Below are 18,112 nucleotides of genomic sequence, written 5' to 3' on the forward strand. Positions count from 1 at the left end.
ATCATGACACAAATTTATGTGGACACATGTCTACATATTAATTTTTAAACATTATTTTTACTTTAAATAATATTTTTTAATAATTTTTATAAATAATTTAAGTTTTACTTTGTTTTTTCTAAAATGTATTGTAAGTCTCTAGCGGCTCCAAATAATAAACCTCCATAGTTGTCCTATAAAAATAAACAACAAAAGTCATAAGCGTAGCACTAATTTAGCAATAGACAAAGCATTTTTTTTTTTTTTTTTGCTTTGTTTTTATTGACTAGATGGCTCATACTTTGCTAGCATCAATACGTCCAACAAAAATAGAAAATATTATATCTGTAAACTAAATAGGAATACTAGATCGAGATGTCCATAAAGATCCACTAGAGTGTTCAATAACAAAAACAACCACCCAATATGCAGCTTTATTCGCTTTGCTATAAATATTAGTCACAATAAATAATATATAATTCTCATCTAGTCTTAGAGGATGTTTAGTAGTAGATCTAAAGTATTCTAGGCTAGAAATGGGCTCGGGCTGGCCCAAGATCCATCAGGCTGTGCCGACTTCGGGTCGGCTTATAGACTAGGCTCGAAAGAGTTCAGATCAGATTTGTGCTTATATGTAGTGTCCATTTATTTTTGAGATCGGGTATATATGTCGTTGGCTCGGCTCGGCTCGGATCCAGTCCGAATAATGACTGAAATGAAATGGAGCCCAAATCCAGGCCTGAATTCAGGCCCGAGTCCATTGATTTTTATATGCTATTATTTGAAGAGAATGATGAAAAAGTAAAAAATAAATTAGAATAAATTTAGTTGAAAATGATATAGCATGTATCATTTACTTATGTTATAGAAAAGAACTTAGTTTTTAGCTGGCCTATTTACTTACGAAGCAATAATATAAAATATTAAATTTCAATCGTGTTCGGGCTAAATTTATTTTCGGTTCAAATGGATAATTTTGACCGGTCCAATCAAATTTGGGTGAAACTCATGTGCCCATGTCAGGTTCAGGCCAAAAAAAACACGGTCCCAAGCTTGAAAAAAATTCTGAGCCGGCTCCGGATAGAAGCATAGTTCTCCCCAGCCGCTTCCACTTCCAGTCGCAGGAGTATTTCGAAATTCTATCCGACTAGCTGAGTTGCCTTCAATGCGATTAGCCTTCCGTAGTAGGCGGAGCTTTTTCAATAAAATCAGTTTGGTCATTATTGGCATGGACCGGCCGAACCGGATCGGCTTAGTTCGAGCTCGACGCGGGTCGGCGAATAATTGACTCGAATCTATCCATATGACCACACCGCGGCACCTCTCCTTTCACGAACCTTAAAAAGGGGGCCGTCGACGCCGAGCTTCTTAGCTAGGGTTTCTTCCGCACAAAGAAAGCGCGGCAGAGAAGTCTCTCTCTTCTTCCCTCGAGTTGTTCCTCGCTATTTCGCAGGTAGATCGGGATCCAAACATCTGCGTACTATGGTTTCTGATCTCTTTGTCTCGGCTTTTATATCCAATTATCGGTGATTTTTTGCTCTCAGATCTTCTCATTTTCCTTGTGGTTCGAGATCTTCGTGTTCTCCCTTTTTCTGTCATTTGGAACGAATCTTGTGATGCTTTTCTTCTAAGAACTTGCTGATAAATTTTCCACTATGTTTTTTTTCTTCTGATTCCTTCTATTTGGGTTATAGATCTGAAAAATCAGAATCTCTAGTTCTCATCTTTGAAGACATATGTGCAGGGTTTTATTAATTTGCACTTGGTTTTGGTGATAAGAAAATTTATTACCGTGCTGAGCCTTTTCTTTTCTTTTCTTGTTCTTGGGAGGGGGAAGGGGCGGAGTTGCATAGAACTTAAGGTTCTGTCCATTAATTCTTGTCAGGTTAAATTACGTGAAAAATACAAACATAAGATTGTAATTTCTAGAGGCTAACAAGGATGATAAATTTGATTACCAAGCTATTATTTTTATGTTGCTTTATTTATTTTATTTTGCTTGAATGATACTTTTCTCTATAATTATAAGCCACAAAAATTGTTGATTATACGTATAAATAATCAAATAAACCACGAAGCAAGGCGTGGTTTCATCACATGAATCCACCAAGTCAAATACAAGAGTCATAAATGATAACAAAAGCAAGATGTTAAAAACGAAATGATTTAACAATGAGAATAATTAATATTGCAACTTGTTAGACAGGGGGGTGGGGGGCAAAGAAGATATAGGAAAACATAAAAGAAAAGCCATGAGCAAAAAAAAGGACAAGCAGAGGGAAAAGATGAAGGAAAAATAGGGAAGAAGAAAAGGAAGAATAAAATAAAATGAAAGGTTGTTTCATAATGGAAGGGGAAAAGGAAGAGGAGGAAGAGAAAAGCACAATTTAAAAGAAAAAAAGAAAAGAAGAAGAAGAATAAGACAAGAAAATAATAAAATAAAATAAGAAAAGAGAAAATGATGAAGGTAAGAGCCTCAAGAGGAGGAAGAATAAGAAAAATAGATGCTGCTATTGGATGGCTGTTGACTGTCGGACAACTGCTGAAGGGCTGCTGGAGGGCCTTTGCTTAGCAACAGACAAGTGGAGGAGCAGACAGTTCCTGTTGAGAGCTGGAAAGCTGCTGGTGAAGGGATGCTAACTTGCCTTAGTGTCAGGTGAGATGAGGAAGCATTAGATAGGGTGAGAAGTTAGGATTAAATGATAAAATAAACAATTTTCACTCCCATCTTGTTAATTTTGATTTTTTTTGGGTATATTAACAATAGTGCAAGTATAACAAGGCATGCATTTGCAAAATAAAAAAGAGAACTACACAGCCTAACAGGCTAATACTATATAAATTGGTTATATTTCCCGACTTTTCAATTCCTATAATAACTTCAATTGGATTCCCTCTTAAGTACTCAACTTCTAAACTTATACTGAGAAAGTGTTTTCAGCATTGCTGGACTCTAAGGAAAGGTCTTAGGGGAAAACTCTCCTCAAGTTGGAATTTCTATGATTCTGTGTAATAGAAATATTATGTCCTCTGAAAATCCAAATTCATAGTGATTCGTTGGTCATAAAAAAAATTCATATAGCAAATAAATCCTAAACAATTTCGTGGGGAAGATAGATTGGTGTCTAATCCACATTTAAATCTTTTTAAAACTTACCTTCTATTTGAAATCTTTACAGCCATTTGCATTTGCATGTTCATTATAACTAATATGTTTAACTAAAGCAATGCCTAGGTTGCCACCTTGATTCTTTAGGCACTGATTTTCACAACACTTCCACACACTTCATGTTGATTACCTGAGTACTATGTAAGCAATTATCATTGTTGATGTTGCTATTTTTATTCACTTAAACTGTTCTTTCGGTTTCTTCCTGGTTTTGTGTGTGTTTATTAGTTTTCATTGTCACCAGTTATTCTCTTATTGTTGTTCTACTATTTTATTTGGTTGTTTTGTTAATTTTGTTAGTTATCTCACTTATCTGAACTTGATATGGAAGGCATACAAGGAAACGTTCAGGATGACGTATACAATGTCATGTTCCATTTGTTTTTTTTTTTAATGCAATTCAATTGTTGTTTGTTTCATTTGTCATGTTATGTTTTGTTGAGTAATTTGTCTGCTGATCATGTGTTGGTTATGGCATACAAGTCTTGCTTTCGATAAACAGGACAAGGCAAGTTTAAAAATGCAATATATGAATTATTCCTAAATTGCATGCTTATGAAGTCTAAAATTTATTACTTACATTTTTTGTCCTTTCATGGGTTCTTTCTCCATCTGCAGTTAAAATCAACTGATAATGTCAGACATAGAGGAGTACCGCTGCTTTATTGGGGGCCTGTCATGGTCAACTACTGATGGAAATCTGAAGGATGCATTCGAAAAATTTGGCCACCTTACCGAGGCAAAGGTACAATCTAGGATTATTCGCAAATTTCTCTGTATAAAAATCATGCGATAATGTATTTGCTTTTTCTTTTTCTTTTGTTTTTTCTTCTATTGCTCTTCTAAGCTCCATGCTTTCCACCGTATCTCAGTATATGTGTAAGCATTCAAAAAACACCTATAGCAGTTGTAATTTGGTAACTTCTTGCTCTGTTTTCTCTCTTTTCTGCTTATTTTCAGTTAACGAAAGGAAGAGGATATGCCCTAATAAGTTTAATTTTCATTGACGGGGCTCCTACCTGTTTATCAGAATTGGCAGATTCTTATTCACTTTTATTTTCTGTGTTGATACATGTTCTGGTTCCACGTCTTCCCACTGTCTCTCAAAAATATCAAGTAAAGCAAATAATTATTGTTCTATTTAAGTGTACCTAGAAACCATGCTATTGTTGGCAGACAACAAAATGGATGGTTTTTATTGCTAGCAAGTTATCATTATTTGATCATTACCAAGTTTCATTTGCCTTGTGCAATCTAAGCAGCTACGTAATAGGGATCAAAATCGCGATGAACTTAGAAAACCATGTTATTTTTTGTTGTTGTTTTTAGATACTCTAAACCAGGACTCAGAAATGGCCTCTCTATGTATGTATGTGAACATATGTGTACATATATGTATTTGTGTGTATGTATGTATATGTATTTACATATGTACTGGATTTTTAACAGCTCGACACTCAATAGGACTGACTGGCAAGATAGATTATATAGCTGACTTACAGAATAATTGCTTTTTTGATCATGAAGAAGTTTTTCTTCTTTGTTTAATGTAAATGGTATCATAACAATATTAAAATCTTGACGAACTCAGGAAATCTTTTCCAAAGATCACTCATTGAGTTATCTTTTACTGTTCCTAAATATCTCTGAAAGTAGGGAACAAAGAGTTATTTGAAGATAACTCTTATATATTGAGGATATGGAAATGCCTGACACTCAATGGGAGTGTTTGGCAAAGATGGATTATCAAGATGACACACCCTTAATAGTAGCATAGCAGAAAATATATTAGTGGTGAACTTACTAAGCCAAATTATTTTTTATTGCTCTGAACTAGGAATCCAAATGGTTTGCGTATAATCTTTATATACTCTTTGAATTTTGGAAAATTCTGATACTCATCAGGGATGACTTTTGAATGGATTTTAACACTGACTGGTTCTCAACAGTTTTAATTGCTCAATATTTATAGTTGTTTTGATTTCTAACTGAGAATGCTGGTTTACTTTTCATCTCCAACTGAAGTATATTACTTTTTGGCTTTTGATTTTCACATAATCTGTTACTTGAACATGTGCATTTCAACACAGTGGTGCTCTGCTGGTTTCGTAGGTAGTTGTGGACAGGTTTTCTGGTCGATCTCGTGGATTTGGTTTTGTCACTTTTGACGAGAAAAATGCTATGGAAGAAGCCATTGAAGCGATGAATGGAATTGATTTGGATGGACGAGCTATCACTGTAGATAGAGCTCAGCCACAAGGATCTTCTAGGGATCGTAATGGTGACCGTGATTATGATCGCTACCGTGGTCGTGGTCGTGATCGTGATCATGGTCGTGACTTTGGTGGAGGACGTGGTTCAAACAGTGGAGAGTGCTTCAAATGTGGCAAGCCTGGGCATTTCGCAAGGGAGTGCCCATCTGGTGATGGTGCAAGAGGAGATAGGTATGGTGGCAGGGATGATAGGTATGGCAGTGGGGGCAGTGGTAATAGTCGTTATGGACCTGACCGTAATGGGGACCGATATTCTGGGCGCAACAGGGATGGGGGAAGCCGTAGCGGGCCAGGAACTGATCGATATAATCGTGATCGGTCTGGTCCATATGAACGTCCCAGTGGAGGGGGCTACAGATCTTAAGGAAGTGTTGCTTTTTTGCCAGGTATGCAATAGCTATGCTATAATATATCATGCTTTTATGTTAAATTTGACACATGTATGTGTTTCTTCTTAAACATTATTATGCAGCATTGAACTAGTGCAGTACTGCTCCAAAAGTTTTAAGGTGGCACTGGACCTTGTTACTGGCTTTGCTGGATATGTTCTCCCGTTAGTGTTTCTACTTTGGATCTGCTAGGATTGTGGTTATTTTATAATGTTGGGGCCTGGATAGATACAATTGGTTCTGATATAATTGATGTTTCAGTTCCCTGTTATGTCATTTTGATCTGGTGCCTCATGCTTGCTTGACATGCTATGGGCATTTGGTCTTTAAAACTTTGAATTTCATTATTGCTTTTGGATTCTCAATGATTTTGTGGCATTTTTTTCTTTGGTTTCGGCTTCTTGGTATGTTGTTGATCAGGATGCTACTGGAGGATTCAATGGGATGCTTTCATTGAGTAGGATCTTTGGTTATAACTACAATTAATTTGGAGTGTCTCTTTGTTGGGACTTGAAAAAACCGATTATTCACACTTGAGAACTGCCTGAAATAATAGAGTATCACCAGTGGTCTCTTGTGCTGTTTTGATGCCCCCCCGAAGATGGTTTGACCCTACTTGGTGGGAAGAAACCTGGTAAAGTTAGACTTTCCTACCCTTGAAATTTTTGATTACTTTTTAATGTGATGATGATTGTGTTAACCTTTTGGCAGGCTATGGTTTGGCCTTTGTGAGCATTTTGGATTGATGCTTGGGTTACTTGATGCTATTCTTGCATTATTTGGACATGGTTTTTTGCACATTACTGCTTAAGCTTTGCTGCAGCAGCAGTGATCTCCTGCAACATAGACATGGATTGATCTGGTCTGAAACTTTTACTTTTTTGATCAAAGGAGATCCCTCCCTGCATATGATGCTGCAACTTTTGTCAAGATCTTTGACAGACTCAGCAGTCATCGTAGGTGTGTTACTGTTCTTTATTTATGATTTTGGGCCAGACAAAGATTTTACAATGAGTCATCCTACTCAATGATGGGGTCATGATTCCTGGGTTTCTCAACAGAGGTTCAGTGAACAAGTCATCCTGTTTGGTCAAACTATGGTTCTTCCAGTTTCACAGTCTCTTTTTGTATCTATTTGCTATCTCTAGAACTTCGAGCCAACAATTTCACTTCTTGAAGGTTCTCTGTCGTTCCTTGGGTCACTCTGGAATTTTGCCATTTTGCTCTTTGAAATAACATATTTTGCTAGATGCTGAGATATGCTAACACAAGATGCTCTATGACCGTCCATGAGAATCTGTGACATAGAAATTTATGTTGATCCGGATCCAAGATCCTAAATGAAGAGGCCATTTTGCATGTCCATTAGTGTTCTCTTATGCTAGCCATAAGAATCCCATGATCTCTTGTATGCTCGACTTCTTTGGTAGGCTGAAGTACAGATGGACAACTGTATTGTTGTGAGGTATTCTGTTAAATTGCGTGATTGAGATGCTGCTGCATCCGCATGCTTGTATGTGTTTCAATCAGCAATGTAGTCGCTGTTGTTTGTCTGGGTTGATTCATCTTTCTGTTAAATTGCGTGATTTGAGATATCATTCTGTGCTTTTATTGCATTGCTGATATGTGTTTTCATCTTTCTTGTGGGTCTGTATTCCTGTGAACTTTTTTCCCTTTTATCTGCTATGTTATGCATTCTTGTGCGTGCGTCCTGGAGCGAAGGTTTTTTTTTTTCTTTTTCTTTTTCTTTTTTTTGTTGGGGGGGTGGCGGGGCGAGGGAGTTGAGCTCTTCTGTTCTTGCTTCTTTTGAAGTCATGCTGTTCTTGCTCCTTTTGAAGTCATGCTGGACATGATAAATCTATGCATGACTGATGCTTGTTCACCTTTTGGTGACATTAAATCATGCCACTTGGTATATGCCTTCATTTGACCTAGTAGAGAAAATAAATGCCTATGTTTTTTGACAATTTGGAGCTTGGTTGAGGTTTGGCATTTGGATAAGAATTCACTGTCATTAAGTGTTGTTGATGTTGCCATAAGTTTCTAGATCTGAACCCATCATGCTTGCATAATGCTGAGTGTGGTAAATCTCTAGTTCTATTTTCTGAGAACCAATACTTTGTTAGGATGGAATTGCAATTGGTTGCGTTAAATTTTCAGTTTAGTTTTGCTTTGCTCTGGATGGGTTGCTACTTAAAACAAACTATGCAAGATGAGGCATATACTAAAAACTAATTGTGGGAGTAATCTGTATGAAAACTATATCTTTCTCAGAATGGCGATGCTTCCTTTTTCAGATTTAAAATTTTTAGCTATTCGCACGATGCTTCTAAACATTCTCCAGCTTGCTCCGCAAACCTCACAAATTTCTCTCATCTGAAAACTCTCAAGTCCTTCCATCGTCTGCGCTTGCCGCACTTTTAAAGTTGACATGGGATTGCCGGGAGGTCTGAAGCGCGGATTGGGATTGCTAGGTTTCCGGGCTCATTGTATTTAGATCGGCTCCTGTTTTTTTATGTTTCCTGTGTGTTTCGTATGCATCCTTCTGCAAAAGCTAAGCCCGTACGGCAATAGAATGGGATTTGCGGAGCGGTTTTTTGGTAAATAATTCAGCTAAAAGCGAATGCTAGAAAAGATATATATAAAAAAGAATTACCAAAAGCTTAAATTGTGAATTGGATTGGACCATCTGGAAGTGTCACTGCCGCCAAAGAATCTGTTCCTGCTTTGTGAGACAGGAAGTTTATTAGATAGAAAGACCTAAAATAGGCGTACCGGATATTTCTTTTTTTTACATATAATAGGCTCAGACAGCGCTTGATCCTATCTTTCTTAAAAAATAAAAAGCTCAAACTATTGCGTATCATTAAAAAAATAGTTTAAAATAATTGGATGGTCAGCTTACGTGAGTGTGTTCTAAATTTTCTGTACTGAGTCAAAATTGAGGAAGATGGTCGAACACTTCAAGATCAATGGGAAATTCATTAAATGAATATATGGTTACATTTTAGATTAATTTCTTACTAAAATAAGCCAATTGCACCTTCACTTGTAATATAAAAAAATGTATGTTGATGGTAGTTATGTTGGTGGTGTAGATGAAGGGGTAATGATGGTAGCGGTGGTGTTGTGGAGGTGATGCGGTAGTGGTGGTAGTGGCGGTGGTAGTGATAGTGATGGTAGCAAGGGCTCCAACAACGTGTTGTAGGGATGACCATGCAGTGATGGCATGATCGAGTTGGTTATAGTAGTGATAGTGAAGATAGTGGAAGTGCTAATAATATTACGAAGGTGGTAACAATGACGGCCGATAGTATGGTAGTGATGGTGGTAGAGTGGCAACAACGGTGTAACGAAAGTGGTGGTGGTTGAGATTGTGGTGGTAGTGGTGATAAAAAAATATGAATTTCTTGTTTTTAAAATTATTAGTTATAAAAATTTTATACATTTATTTTTTGAAAAAATAATAAAAGTGATTTTAAAAAAAAGGAAAGTCAAAAAAGTAGTACCAAATATATTTTTGTCTCATTTTTTGTATATTTAATTTTAAAATAAAAAATAAGAAGAACAAAAGCAATGATAAATAGACCCTAAAACCACACTTTCTAGCTTCTGGGTCCCATGCCGACAAATATCTTATTATAGGCAAATTTCCATAGGGCTTTCTAGGTGTCTCACCAAACAAAGATTTTTGCAACTTCTAAGTTCCAAAGAAATGTTCGAGCAGTTGGTTGAAATTCATCTTAATGAAAATATTCCAGCATGGGTGTGCAAAGGAACAAATGCGACCATCTAGGGATGTGTTCATTGTAGTATGGCATGGCAAAGGCTTATTCTTTGTATTTTACCAAAATACAAAGAATAGGTAAACAACTCAGCTCAAACATGGCTTTTTCGAGAAAGCATTCCTGTTTCTTTAAACGCTTGTCAGTAGTAATTTATGTAGGTAAAGCTATTTCTCAGTCGACCATACTTGTACTAACTATTGCAAACTTATAGTTGTATAGTGAAGGTGAAATTTGGATTCAAATCTTTTGATTATTTTTGTTAACAAAGATTTTTGATCTAATTATCAAGAGTCTCTACCAGTCCTTTTAGTACTATTGTTCCATCAGCAGAGTGCCGATCATCCTTTGTAAGGAGTTGGGCCCCAAATTATCTGAACAAGATGTGTCTGTGCTAGGCCTCACAGATGGCAACAGGAAACCTAACTTTCAAAGGAAACTTTAAAAGTTACCAAAAGAAGGAAACTTTAATAAATATTTTGGTACATAATTAATGTGACATGATAAGTAGTACGAATAAAGTCAGTTTCTGATATCATGTAAAAGTCAATTGACCGTGCTGAGCAAAATGAATTCATTGCACAATCTCCCACAACAGAGAAAAAGAAGCTCATGTTAAAGCAATTATAATAATCATAAAAGAAAATGTAGCTGTATCCATTATTTGCATTGGCATGTATAAAAAAAAAAAAAAGCCTGCAAGATGACTCCTTTCTTTAAATGATAGCTATGAACTGAAAGAGAGAACTTATGCATCAACTACAAAGAGAGAGATTTAGGTTCATTTATTCCTCACAAAGAAGATTGAGGCACAACTATAAAATACTTGTTTGGACTGCAAAAACTCCTCAGATTAAAGTCCAAGAATTGGAAGGGCTATTACCTTATTGCTACAGACGCGGTTCTCACTTCTGCAGAACCAATCTTTGGACACATCATATCTTCATGGAGAGCCTAAGGTAGGGTTGAACTTCAGTAGTTCATTAAAGAACAGCACTCTTAACACTTGCATACTTGAGCCTTAATTAGTATTTCCTTATAGATAGCTGCAATGTTTCAAACATAAAATTTATAAATCCGACTAATTAATTACTTTTGATGAATACTTCCTGGCTCTGGACTGAATGTCTAGAGATGCCTACGATTTGTAGAGTTTTATTTGATGTGGTTAAGGCAAAATTAAAACTCAACTGCATGTAATAATTCTACTTAATGAAATTATTGCAAGAATCTCCAAGAGAGAGAGAGAGAGAGAGAGAGAGAAGATGAGGTCATGCAATTTTGGACTTCTTTTTTTATTTACTTAATATCTGATATAAATGCCATGATCCGCACTGTAGAGATTGCTAATGGAAAACAAGGTATAAAAGCTAACCAATATACCTATGTCTGATTAATTTTTGAAGAATTTTTCTAGAATTATGATCACATTTCTGTTTCTAACACTCACATAGGATTTATGATTTAACTAGCTGGCTGATATTAGCCGATTGAGAACCCTAACCTAATTTCTTCAATAATATTAAATTTGTGAACTTCTGTAGGTGAAGTAATTGATGCAATTTATCTTGGATAGATGTCATGGTTATTCAACGATCATTTTATTGATTCGTCGTCTTTACAATCATTTGATGTTCTTGAAGTTTTTGAAGGCATGTTATTGCTCTAGTGCTCATCTTTTAACTAAATAGACAGTAAACAACTGTATTGCTAATAATTAACAATCTACTAAAAGAATTTATGATTAGAGATGCAAACAAGCCAAACATGAGTAATATGAGTTCTCCTTGAGATTGCCTCAGAATTAAAATAACCCAACTCAAGCTTCGCTTGTATACAATTGAGCGAGACAGCTCGATTGGATTAAATTCGGTTGGGTCGATTCACACCAGAGCATGCTTGACCTCCGACTTGACCCAATTTTATATTTGGGTCGGGTTATGGTCAAGCATAATCCTTGAACTTCTTGGATTCAAGTCAAGACCAGATCAAGTTGGATCTATAGTTCAAGTCAAGCATCTAACTATTCTTTTATAGCTAAAATATAATAATTTATAATTAAATACAAAATCATGAAAAATTTAAAGAAGACTAAAAAGAGAACTAAAATTTGAATTTTCATTCAAAAAGATTTATTTTCATCCAAGTAATTGTTTATTTTTAAATTTACAAATTATGATTTTAAAAAATACTTGAAAGCATTATAAATAAGAATCTACCAAAATAAACAATGAAATATTAATGTTAGATATAATTTAAGTGAAAATAGTTAAGAAAAGATGTAATTGTTAAATAAGAAAAAGGACTTGGTGTAAATACACACAATGCATGGAAAAGATATTTGGAGTGAAGGAGAAGAAGATTTATATGATTTGGATATTTAGGTTGAGCCATATTAGGTTTTGGTTGAGTTGGACTCCTTTTTATAGACCTAAATTAATCTCGGATGATGTACCAGATTAGGTCATATTGCAAAATATAAGATCCAGATCTGACCTAGAATTTAGATAGGATCAACTTTTTGAACCCGATCTAACCCACATGTCTTTACATATGGATCAGGCTGGATCTAATTAGGTCGAAATCGGGACTAGTCACGGCTTGACCCACCCATTTATTGCCCTACTCCTCTCCAAGTTGTAATCGGCCTCCTCTATTAGTTGCAACATAGCCATTGCTCATGTACTCACAGCCATCATGGAATTGGGGGCCGAGGACCAAACGATGAGGCCGCATTTTGGGTAGCACCGGTGGGGAGCGATTGAATTAACCTCCCATGGGAGTTTTGAATGTGGAGCTCCAGTGAGGGGTTTTAGGCTGGTATCTGATGGGATAAATAGTGGTGATGGAGAACCAAACAGGGATGGTGTTGGAAACTCAAGTCTTCCTCATTTATCTTTAACCTATCAAGCAATCGCAACCATTCAGATTTAATTTGTCAGCTAGTTACCATTACATTTAAATTTATAATATAATTTTTATATTTACAATATGTTAACATAAAATAAATTTTATTATATTATAATTATATGTATAATTATATATTATATTATATATTATACATTATATAAATGAGATGGCTTACTAGCTGAATCAGGAAGTTGAGAAGAATTCAAGCTTTGCTCATATGCTAAATGAGGGAGTCAAACTCAAGCTCAATTCCAAGCTGAACAAGAGCCAACTTGCGAGCTGCTAGCTAGTTCGGCACCCTTATTTATGATGCTATTGTCTAAGATTCGGCTCAAACTATTTTCTCATAGGATCTCCTATTTATAATCATTTTTTAATGTACTATTCTCAATAATTTGGTTCTACTTTACCTTGTATTGTTGCACTACTAGGATTGCAAATAGGTTGGGACATATTGGGGCATGCTGGACCTCGATCCAATTTAATTTCTTGTCCAGATCTTCATTTGAGGCTCACAACCAACCTGTTAAATGATCAACTCGGGTTAGGTTGAGGGAAAGTATGATCCAAACCTATCCTAAAATGTTTAGTTCCATCAGGTTTGCAGTTTCGTAAAGTATTTAGCTATTCTTTTATGATGAAAAAAATAAAAATTTAAATATAATTCATTAAAAAATTAAATAAAAAAACTAAGAAAGGTCAACTTGAATTTCATTATAAAAAATTTTTAACTTTATCGAAGAATCGGTCCTTGTTAACATGCAAGTTTACAAATTATCATTTTTGAGAAAATATATTGATGTATTTGACAATATTACAAAATAACAATGCACCAAAATAGAGAATGAATGTATAAATATAGTTAGTTAAAGGCTGGTGAGAGATCATGGCAATGTTAAGGTAAACAAACAAGGATTAGTATAATGTAGGATTCTTTCAATAAATTGGAAAAGATATTTACGATGGAGGACAAGTTTTATATAGTTTGGGTTTCTAGTTGAGCTAGATCGTGTTCGGATAATGTCAGGTCCAATTTTTGTTGATCTAAATTAGACCTAGATGCAATACAAGTTAGGTTGGGTCAGAAAATGCAAAACCCAAGTTGACCCGATTTTCAAGTTATGTCCATTTTTCGACCTTGACTTGGCCCACAGGCCTTCATAACACCAGTCTAGTCAAGTTGGTGCGAAGTCAGCTCACCGCTCGACTAGGTCGGCTCATTGGTCAACCAGATGGACCCAACCTATTTGCAGCCCTATGCACTGTAAAACCAACAACTTCAAATAACTCAATTTTTTCGGTGGCTATTAAGATTCTCCATACCTGAGTTCCTCTGGAGGAGGGTAACAAGAGTATTTTCCTCAAATCCTCAAACAGAATTTGGAGGACGCTACTGCATTCTGCTCAAACATAGAATACGTTATCTTCATTCTAGTAATAATGGGAGAAAATTCATGCATAAAACGAAAGCGAATTATGCCAAAAATTCTTCTATTCTTCATTCTGTGTTATTGCAGACATTAATCTAGTATTTTGCCTCCCCACCCCCCCCCCCCCCCCCCCCCCCCCCCCTCCTGCTCCTTTCCAGCAGTAATCTGGTTTAATTTTACACAATTGTGTCGATGCTGTTAGCTTTTATGACTTAGTTTATGATTTATCAAATACAATCTCTTATGCAGAAAATGAAAGATGAGAGACTTGTAAGGAATCTTTAACTCCCTTGTCCCAAGTCATCCAATACTATCATAATTCATTTAAGTATGTATTCCAGAGTATCTACAACCTCAGAGTTGCATGTTTCTTTGGACTCACGCTATGACTAAAGGCTCTAACTTTTATGTCCTTCCACCTTTTTTCTTTCCACACCTTCTTCCCACTAGATGGCTAGGGATTGCGTCCACAAGTTAGTTTGCTGAGCACAGAAGTCCTTACAACTTGTGCAGTGGACTGTGTACGTGCTAGTTGTCATGGCAACTATTAACATCACAAAATATATAGTCTCGAAAAAAGTTACCATTCCATCTGAAATCAACCATGTTAATTACTGATGGATGAGGCCGAGAGCTGCATTGCAGCAGTGCTACGATTCCAAACTATAGTGGTTATATCAGTGGCATCTTTCACTGTATTTTCCTCATTATAAGTGTCAAAGCCGTATCCATGGCGGTGAAATCCATGGTCCTCAGGGAAGGACTCCTATTTACCCCTTTCTTCTCTACCCCCCATAAAAAGACAGTGAAATCCATTGGGGAAACCTGTCAACAGCCACCTTTGCTTTCGTCGGCCATATTTTCCAAATCCATCCCTCAGAATCCCTAAGTTGCTCATTGGGCTCCAATAGAAGATTGCTAATCTATACAATATGTATCAATTGATTTAACTGCAATTTAACTCGGGCCTAGAAAAAAGATTTCTTTGACCTCACTTCTTTTGGAGAAGAATCCTAGCAGAAAAGCAAGAACTCGGTGACCCTTTGTCAGAATCCGTACGGACATGTGTTTAGTCCCACATCAGTTATTTGCTGGATAAATCTTAGATAGTTATACAAGATCAAAAAACCAAATAATACTTTCTGGCTAGTTTTTTTAGGTGAGATCTTGGATTGTTTCATCCCTTTTTCATATTTGTGAGAGATAAGGCAGATGACACACACATACACACAACTAGAGAGAGAGTATTTTTCTTTTGATAGGGAGAGGTGGAGTTGAAACCCAAGGTGGTGGCATTCCCACTAAGTTTCTCCTGATCTCTTGTCATAGGAATATTCATTAGTCTTTCCATTTATTTTTGATTTATTGTAAAGTAGTTATTTGATATTTAAAAGAAAAAATAATTTTTTATTTATAAATTTTATTTGCAGCGAGATGTAACATATCTCACATATAAATAACCATAAGAGGGCATCAAAATTCTGCAATAAATAATAATAAAAAATGCACGATATAAGAACATTTATTAATCTTCCCATTTATTTTTCATTCATCGCAAAATTGGTTACTTTATATTGTAGATATGAAGTCATGTATTTTTAAATTCATTTGTAAAAGGAAAAAAAAAATGTAAATGCCGTAGAGGTTGCAAAGGTTTCACTCTCGAACCTCTTGACCTTCATGCAAACATTTATAATTAATCTTCTCATTTGTTTCCATTTCATTAAAGGAATTTGTTGTTTTATATTTTAAATTTTTTTAAAAAATGACATCTTTAAATTTATTTGCAGTATAACGCAGCAATATTGTCCAACTTCTTCATATCTTGCTTGCAGCCTTACACATGACCAAAGGAGAGCACCGAAGCTCTGCAGTAAAAAGCACCATGTCACTATTTTACCACTAGAAATTTGGTCTTCTCCATGAGTAGTAAGAATTTGTTTTACCCTTCTTCGGAGTCCTCCGAAAAGAGACGAGACAGAACAGGGATAAGATTCTACCGGAGTGGCCCAAATTCGAAACGCGCGGGCGTCGATTAAATGCGGGGATCGGATGCCCTCCGTCTGGTTTGTCCGGTGGAGTCGCCATCTGGTCTGCCGGTACTTAGGTGGTGCTTGGTGGAGCTCTCCCGCAGATGGAAAGAGTATGAGTAAAACTTATCTACTCGTATCGAATATTCTCCAGCAGAAAGGAGCTCAGTAGGAGTTGCTACGCGGGTGAGGTCCTCCTTATCCCCTTTTTCCCTTTCTAAAGCTTAAAAAAAAAGAAAAGAGACGGGACCTTTACGCTAACAATTGCTGTTCAAGTCCTTGGATTGCCAACCGCAGGAAAGATGCAACTCGGCAAAAAAATAAGCTAGGTTTCAGTCATTAGACCAAATTTGAACTTTTTTGTTAAAATCGAAGTTGCACTCATGTTCGAGCTTTATGTACGTGGGTGGTGACACCCATGCCATACCCCTATGTCGTAGTCGTACCTTCGGGGTCAAATGATGGGTACAAGGCTCCAATGCACGACCCATCCATCAACCCCCTCAAATCTCTTAAGAATAATATATGTATTCTCCTCGGTCCTCTGTGCACCCACTTTATCGTGCAGATTAAGTAAAGGAGAAGTACTTCACCCTTAGCTGGACTTCCCACACAACAAGCATCATCAGCTCCATCTCCTCCTACTTTTAAAACAATACAAGAAAGAGAACATGGTATGTTTTGTGGGCTGTGCCCCTTCTTCTATGTATGCATAAAAGGTTGCAGAAGAACTGGATTCAAGGCAAAATAATATGTGATCCTTTTCCATTCTTTTGAGTGTATATTATCACTACCAAGGGGCTTCACTCCCCATGCCACTTAAATAGAATTTCCAATAGAAGAAGACTACACAAGTATCAATATCCTTTTCTAGATAGATTGCAGAAGCCTGGTTCTCAAAAGGGGAGAAAGAACATGAGAAGAAAGAATAGGAAAGAAAATCACATCTTTAGACACTTCCGAACTGTTAAGGCTTTTGTCAACCTTTTGCTGCACAAATTCAAAAGTGGCAGGACATCCCAAGATCAGTCACTCTCTCTCTCTCACTCTCTCTCTCAAAGACTTTTGACCCAATCATTCTTTGTGATCATAAGCTATCATGATACCACAATGCATCTGGAGAGAGAAAGAAGCCCCTGAAGTCCGAGCACAAAATAGAAGATTTCAGTGCTTCCAGGGGGAGAGAGGCTTCTGAAAAAATCTAAGCCGAAAATGGAAGGAAAGAAAGGATGTGCCATCGGAAGCCACCATGTTGTGCTGTATGCTTGCCACCTTCTCTAGCTAGATTTTGCCACATTACCTTAAGGTGATCTCTGGCTCTTCAAGCCAATGGAGTTGTGCTGCTTCGAAGGCCCCGAAGGAGGAATTGGCATTGCCCTTGGCAGAAAGCCAAAGAAGTTTTCCGCTTGCTTCGCCCTCGCCGGCTTCACGTAGAAAGCTTGCATGTCCCTCGAGCCATGGCAACATATGATCAAGAGAAGGAAGAGAAATACCAAACCTCGGCCTCTGCCGGCTTGGCCCATTGGGCCAAAACAAGAGAGAAGGATTGGAGGAAGGAGTAGAAGGTGATGGGAGAGAAGAGGGAGAAGAGAGACAAGGTTTTGTGGGAAGGTACTTGTGCTGTGAGAAGGTGGTAAACGGGAGTGGCAAGGGGAATGGATATAAATAAGAGTACTTTGGGAGACATTAAAGTATGAAGTATGGGGTGGTTACTGGGGGTTTGATGGGATATGAGAGGCGGATGGTGAGGACAAGAGAGAACACGGGCTGGGAAATAAATGAAGGTTGGACTGGGATTTTGGCTTAGTTTGGAATAGTAGACTGGGGGTTTGAACGTTCGAGGGGGTTGGAGAGAGTTTGGAACGATCCTTTGGACGGTGGAGGAGGGATGGCATAAAGATCATGAGGGACAGAAAGGAAGTGAAAGGGAGCAGAGAGGAAGAGGGAAGAAAACAAAGGCAAGAATCCAGAGGGAAGGGTTAAGTAGAAAAAAAAAAAAGATAAAAAGAGGGGTCGTGTCCTCTGGGTAGGTGAAAGGAGGGGGCCACTGGAATTAAATGGCCGAACGAGGAAAGTGAGCTGCTGTTCTAGCCACGGACAGGACTACCTGTCTCATGGGTTTTTGTAATGGACTAGTTTTTTTTTTC

General features: G+C 37.0%; 1 protein-coding gene across 4 annotated transcripts; it reads left to right on the forward strand.

Annotated features, from left to right (window-relative positions):
• The first annotated feature begins 1,282 nt into the window (after positions 1-1,282).
• Positions 1,283-7,403, forward strand: LOC103704329 (glycine-rich RNA-binding protein RZ1A). Of its 4 annotated transcripts, none has more exons than XR_003385085.2 (5): positions 1,283-1,432; positions 3,767-3,893; positions 5,261-5,807; positions 6,231-6,444; positions 6,522-7,403. XR_003385085.2 is itself a non-coding variant. In XM_026803543.2 (4 exons), exons 2-3 carry the CDS (start codon positions 3,783-3,785, stop codon positions 5,783-5,785), a joined length of 636 nt encoding a protein of 211 aa, XP_026659344.1. In that variant the 5' UTR covers positions 1,283-1,432; positions 3,767-3,782; the 3' UTR covers positions 5,786-5,807; positions 5,894-7,058. The 4 variants fall into 4 exon arrangements, 1 of the variants encoding a protein (XP_026659344.1); XR_003385084.2 differs by having other exon boundaries at positions 5,894-6,444; positions 6,522-7,058; XR_005513942.1 differs by lacking the exon at positions 1,283-1,432 and adding an exon at positions 1,487-1,505 and having other exon boundaries at positions 5,894-6,444; positions 6,522-7,058.
• Positions 7,404-18,112: the final 10,709 nt, after the last annotated feature.

This window comes from Phoenix dactylifera, chromosome 1, assembly GCF_009389715.1.
Source record: "Phoenix dactylifera cultivar Barhee BC4 chromosome 1, palm_55x_up_171113_PBpolish2nd_filt_p, whole genome shotgun sequence".
NCBI lineage: Eukaryota > Viridiplantae > Streptophyta > Magnoliopsida > Arecales > Arecaceae > Phoenix > Phoenix dactylifera.

Excerpts from the sequence above, each read along its gene's own strand:
- LOC103704329 (XM_026803543.2), top strand. The coding sequence starts at position 3,783 with ATGTCAGACATAGAGGAGTACCGCTGCTTTATTGGGGGCCTGTCATGG. Across the intron at positions 3,894-5,260 it reads GCCACCTTACCGAGGCAAAG|GTAGTTGTGGACAGGTTTTC; the intron begins GTACAATCTAGG and ends CTGGTTTCGTAG.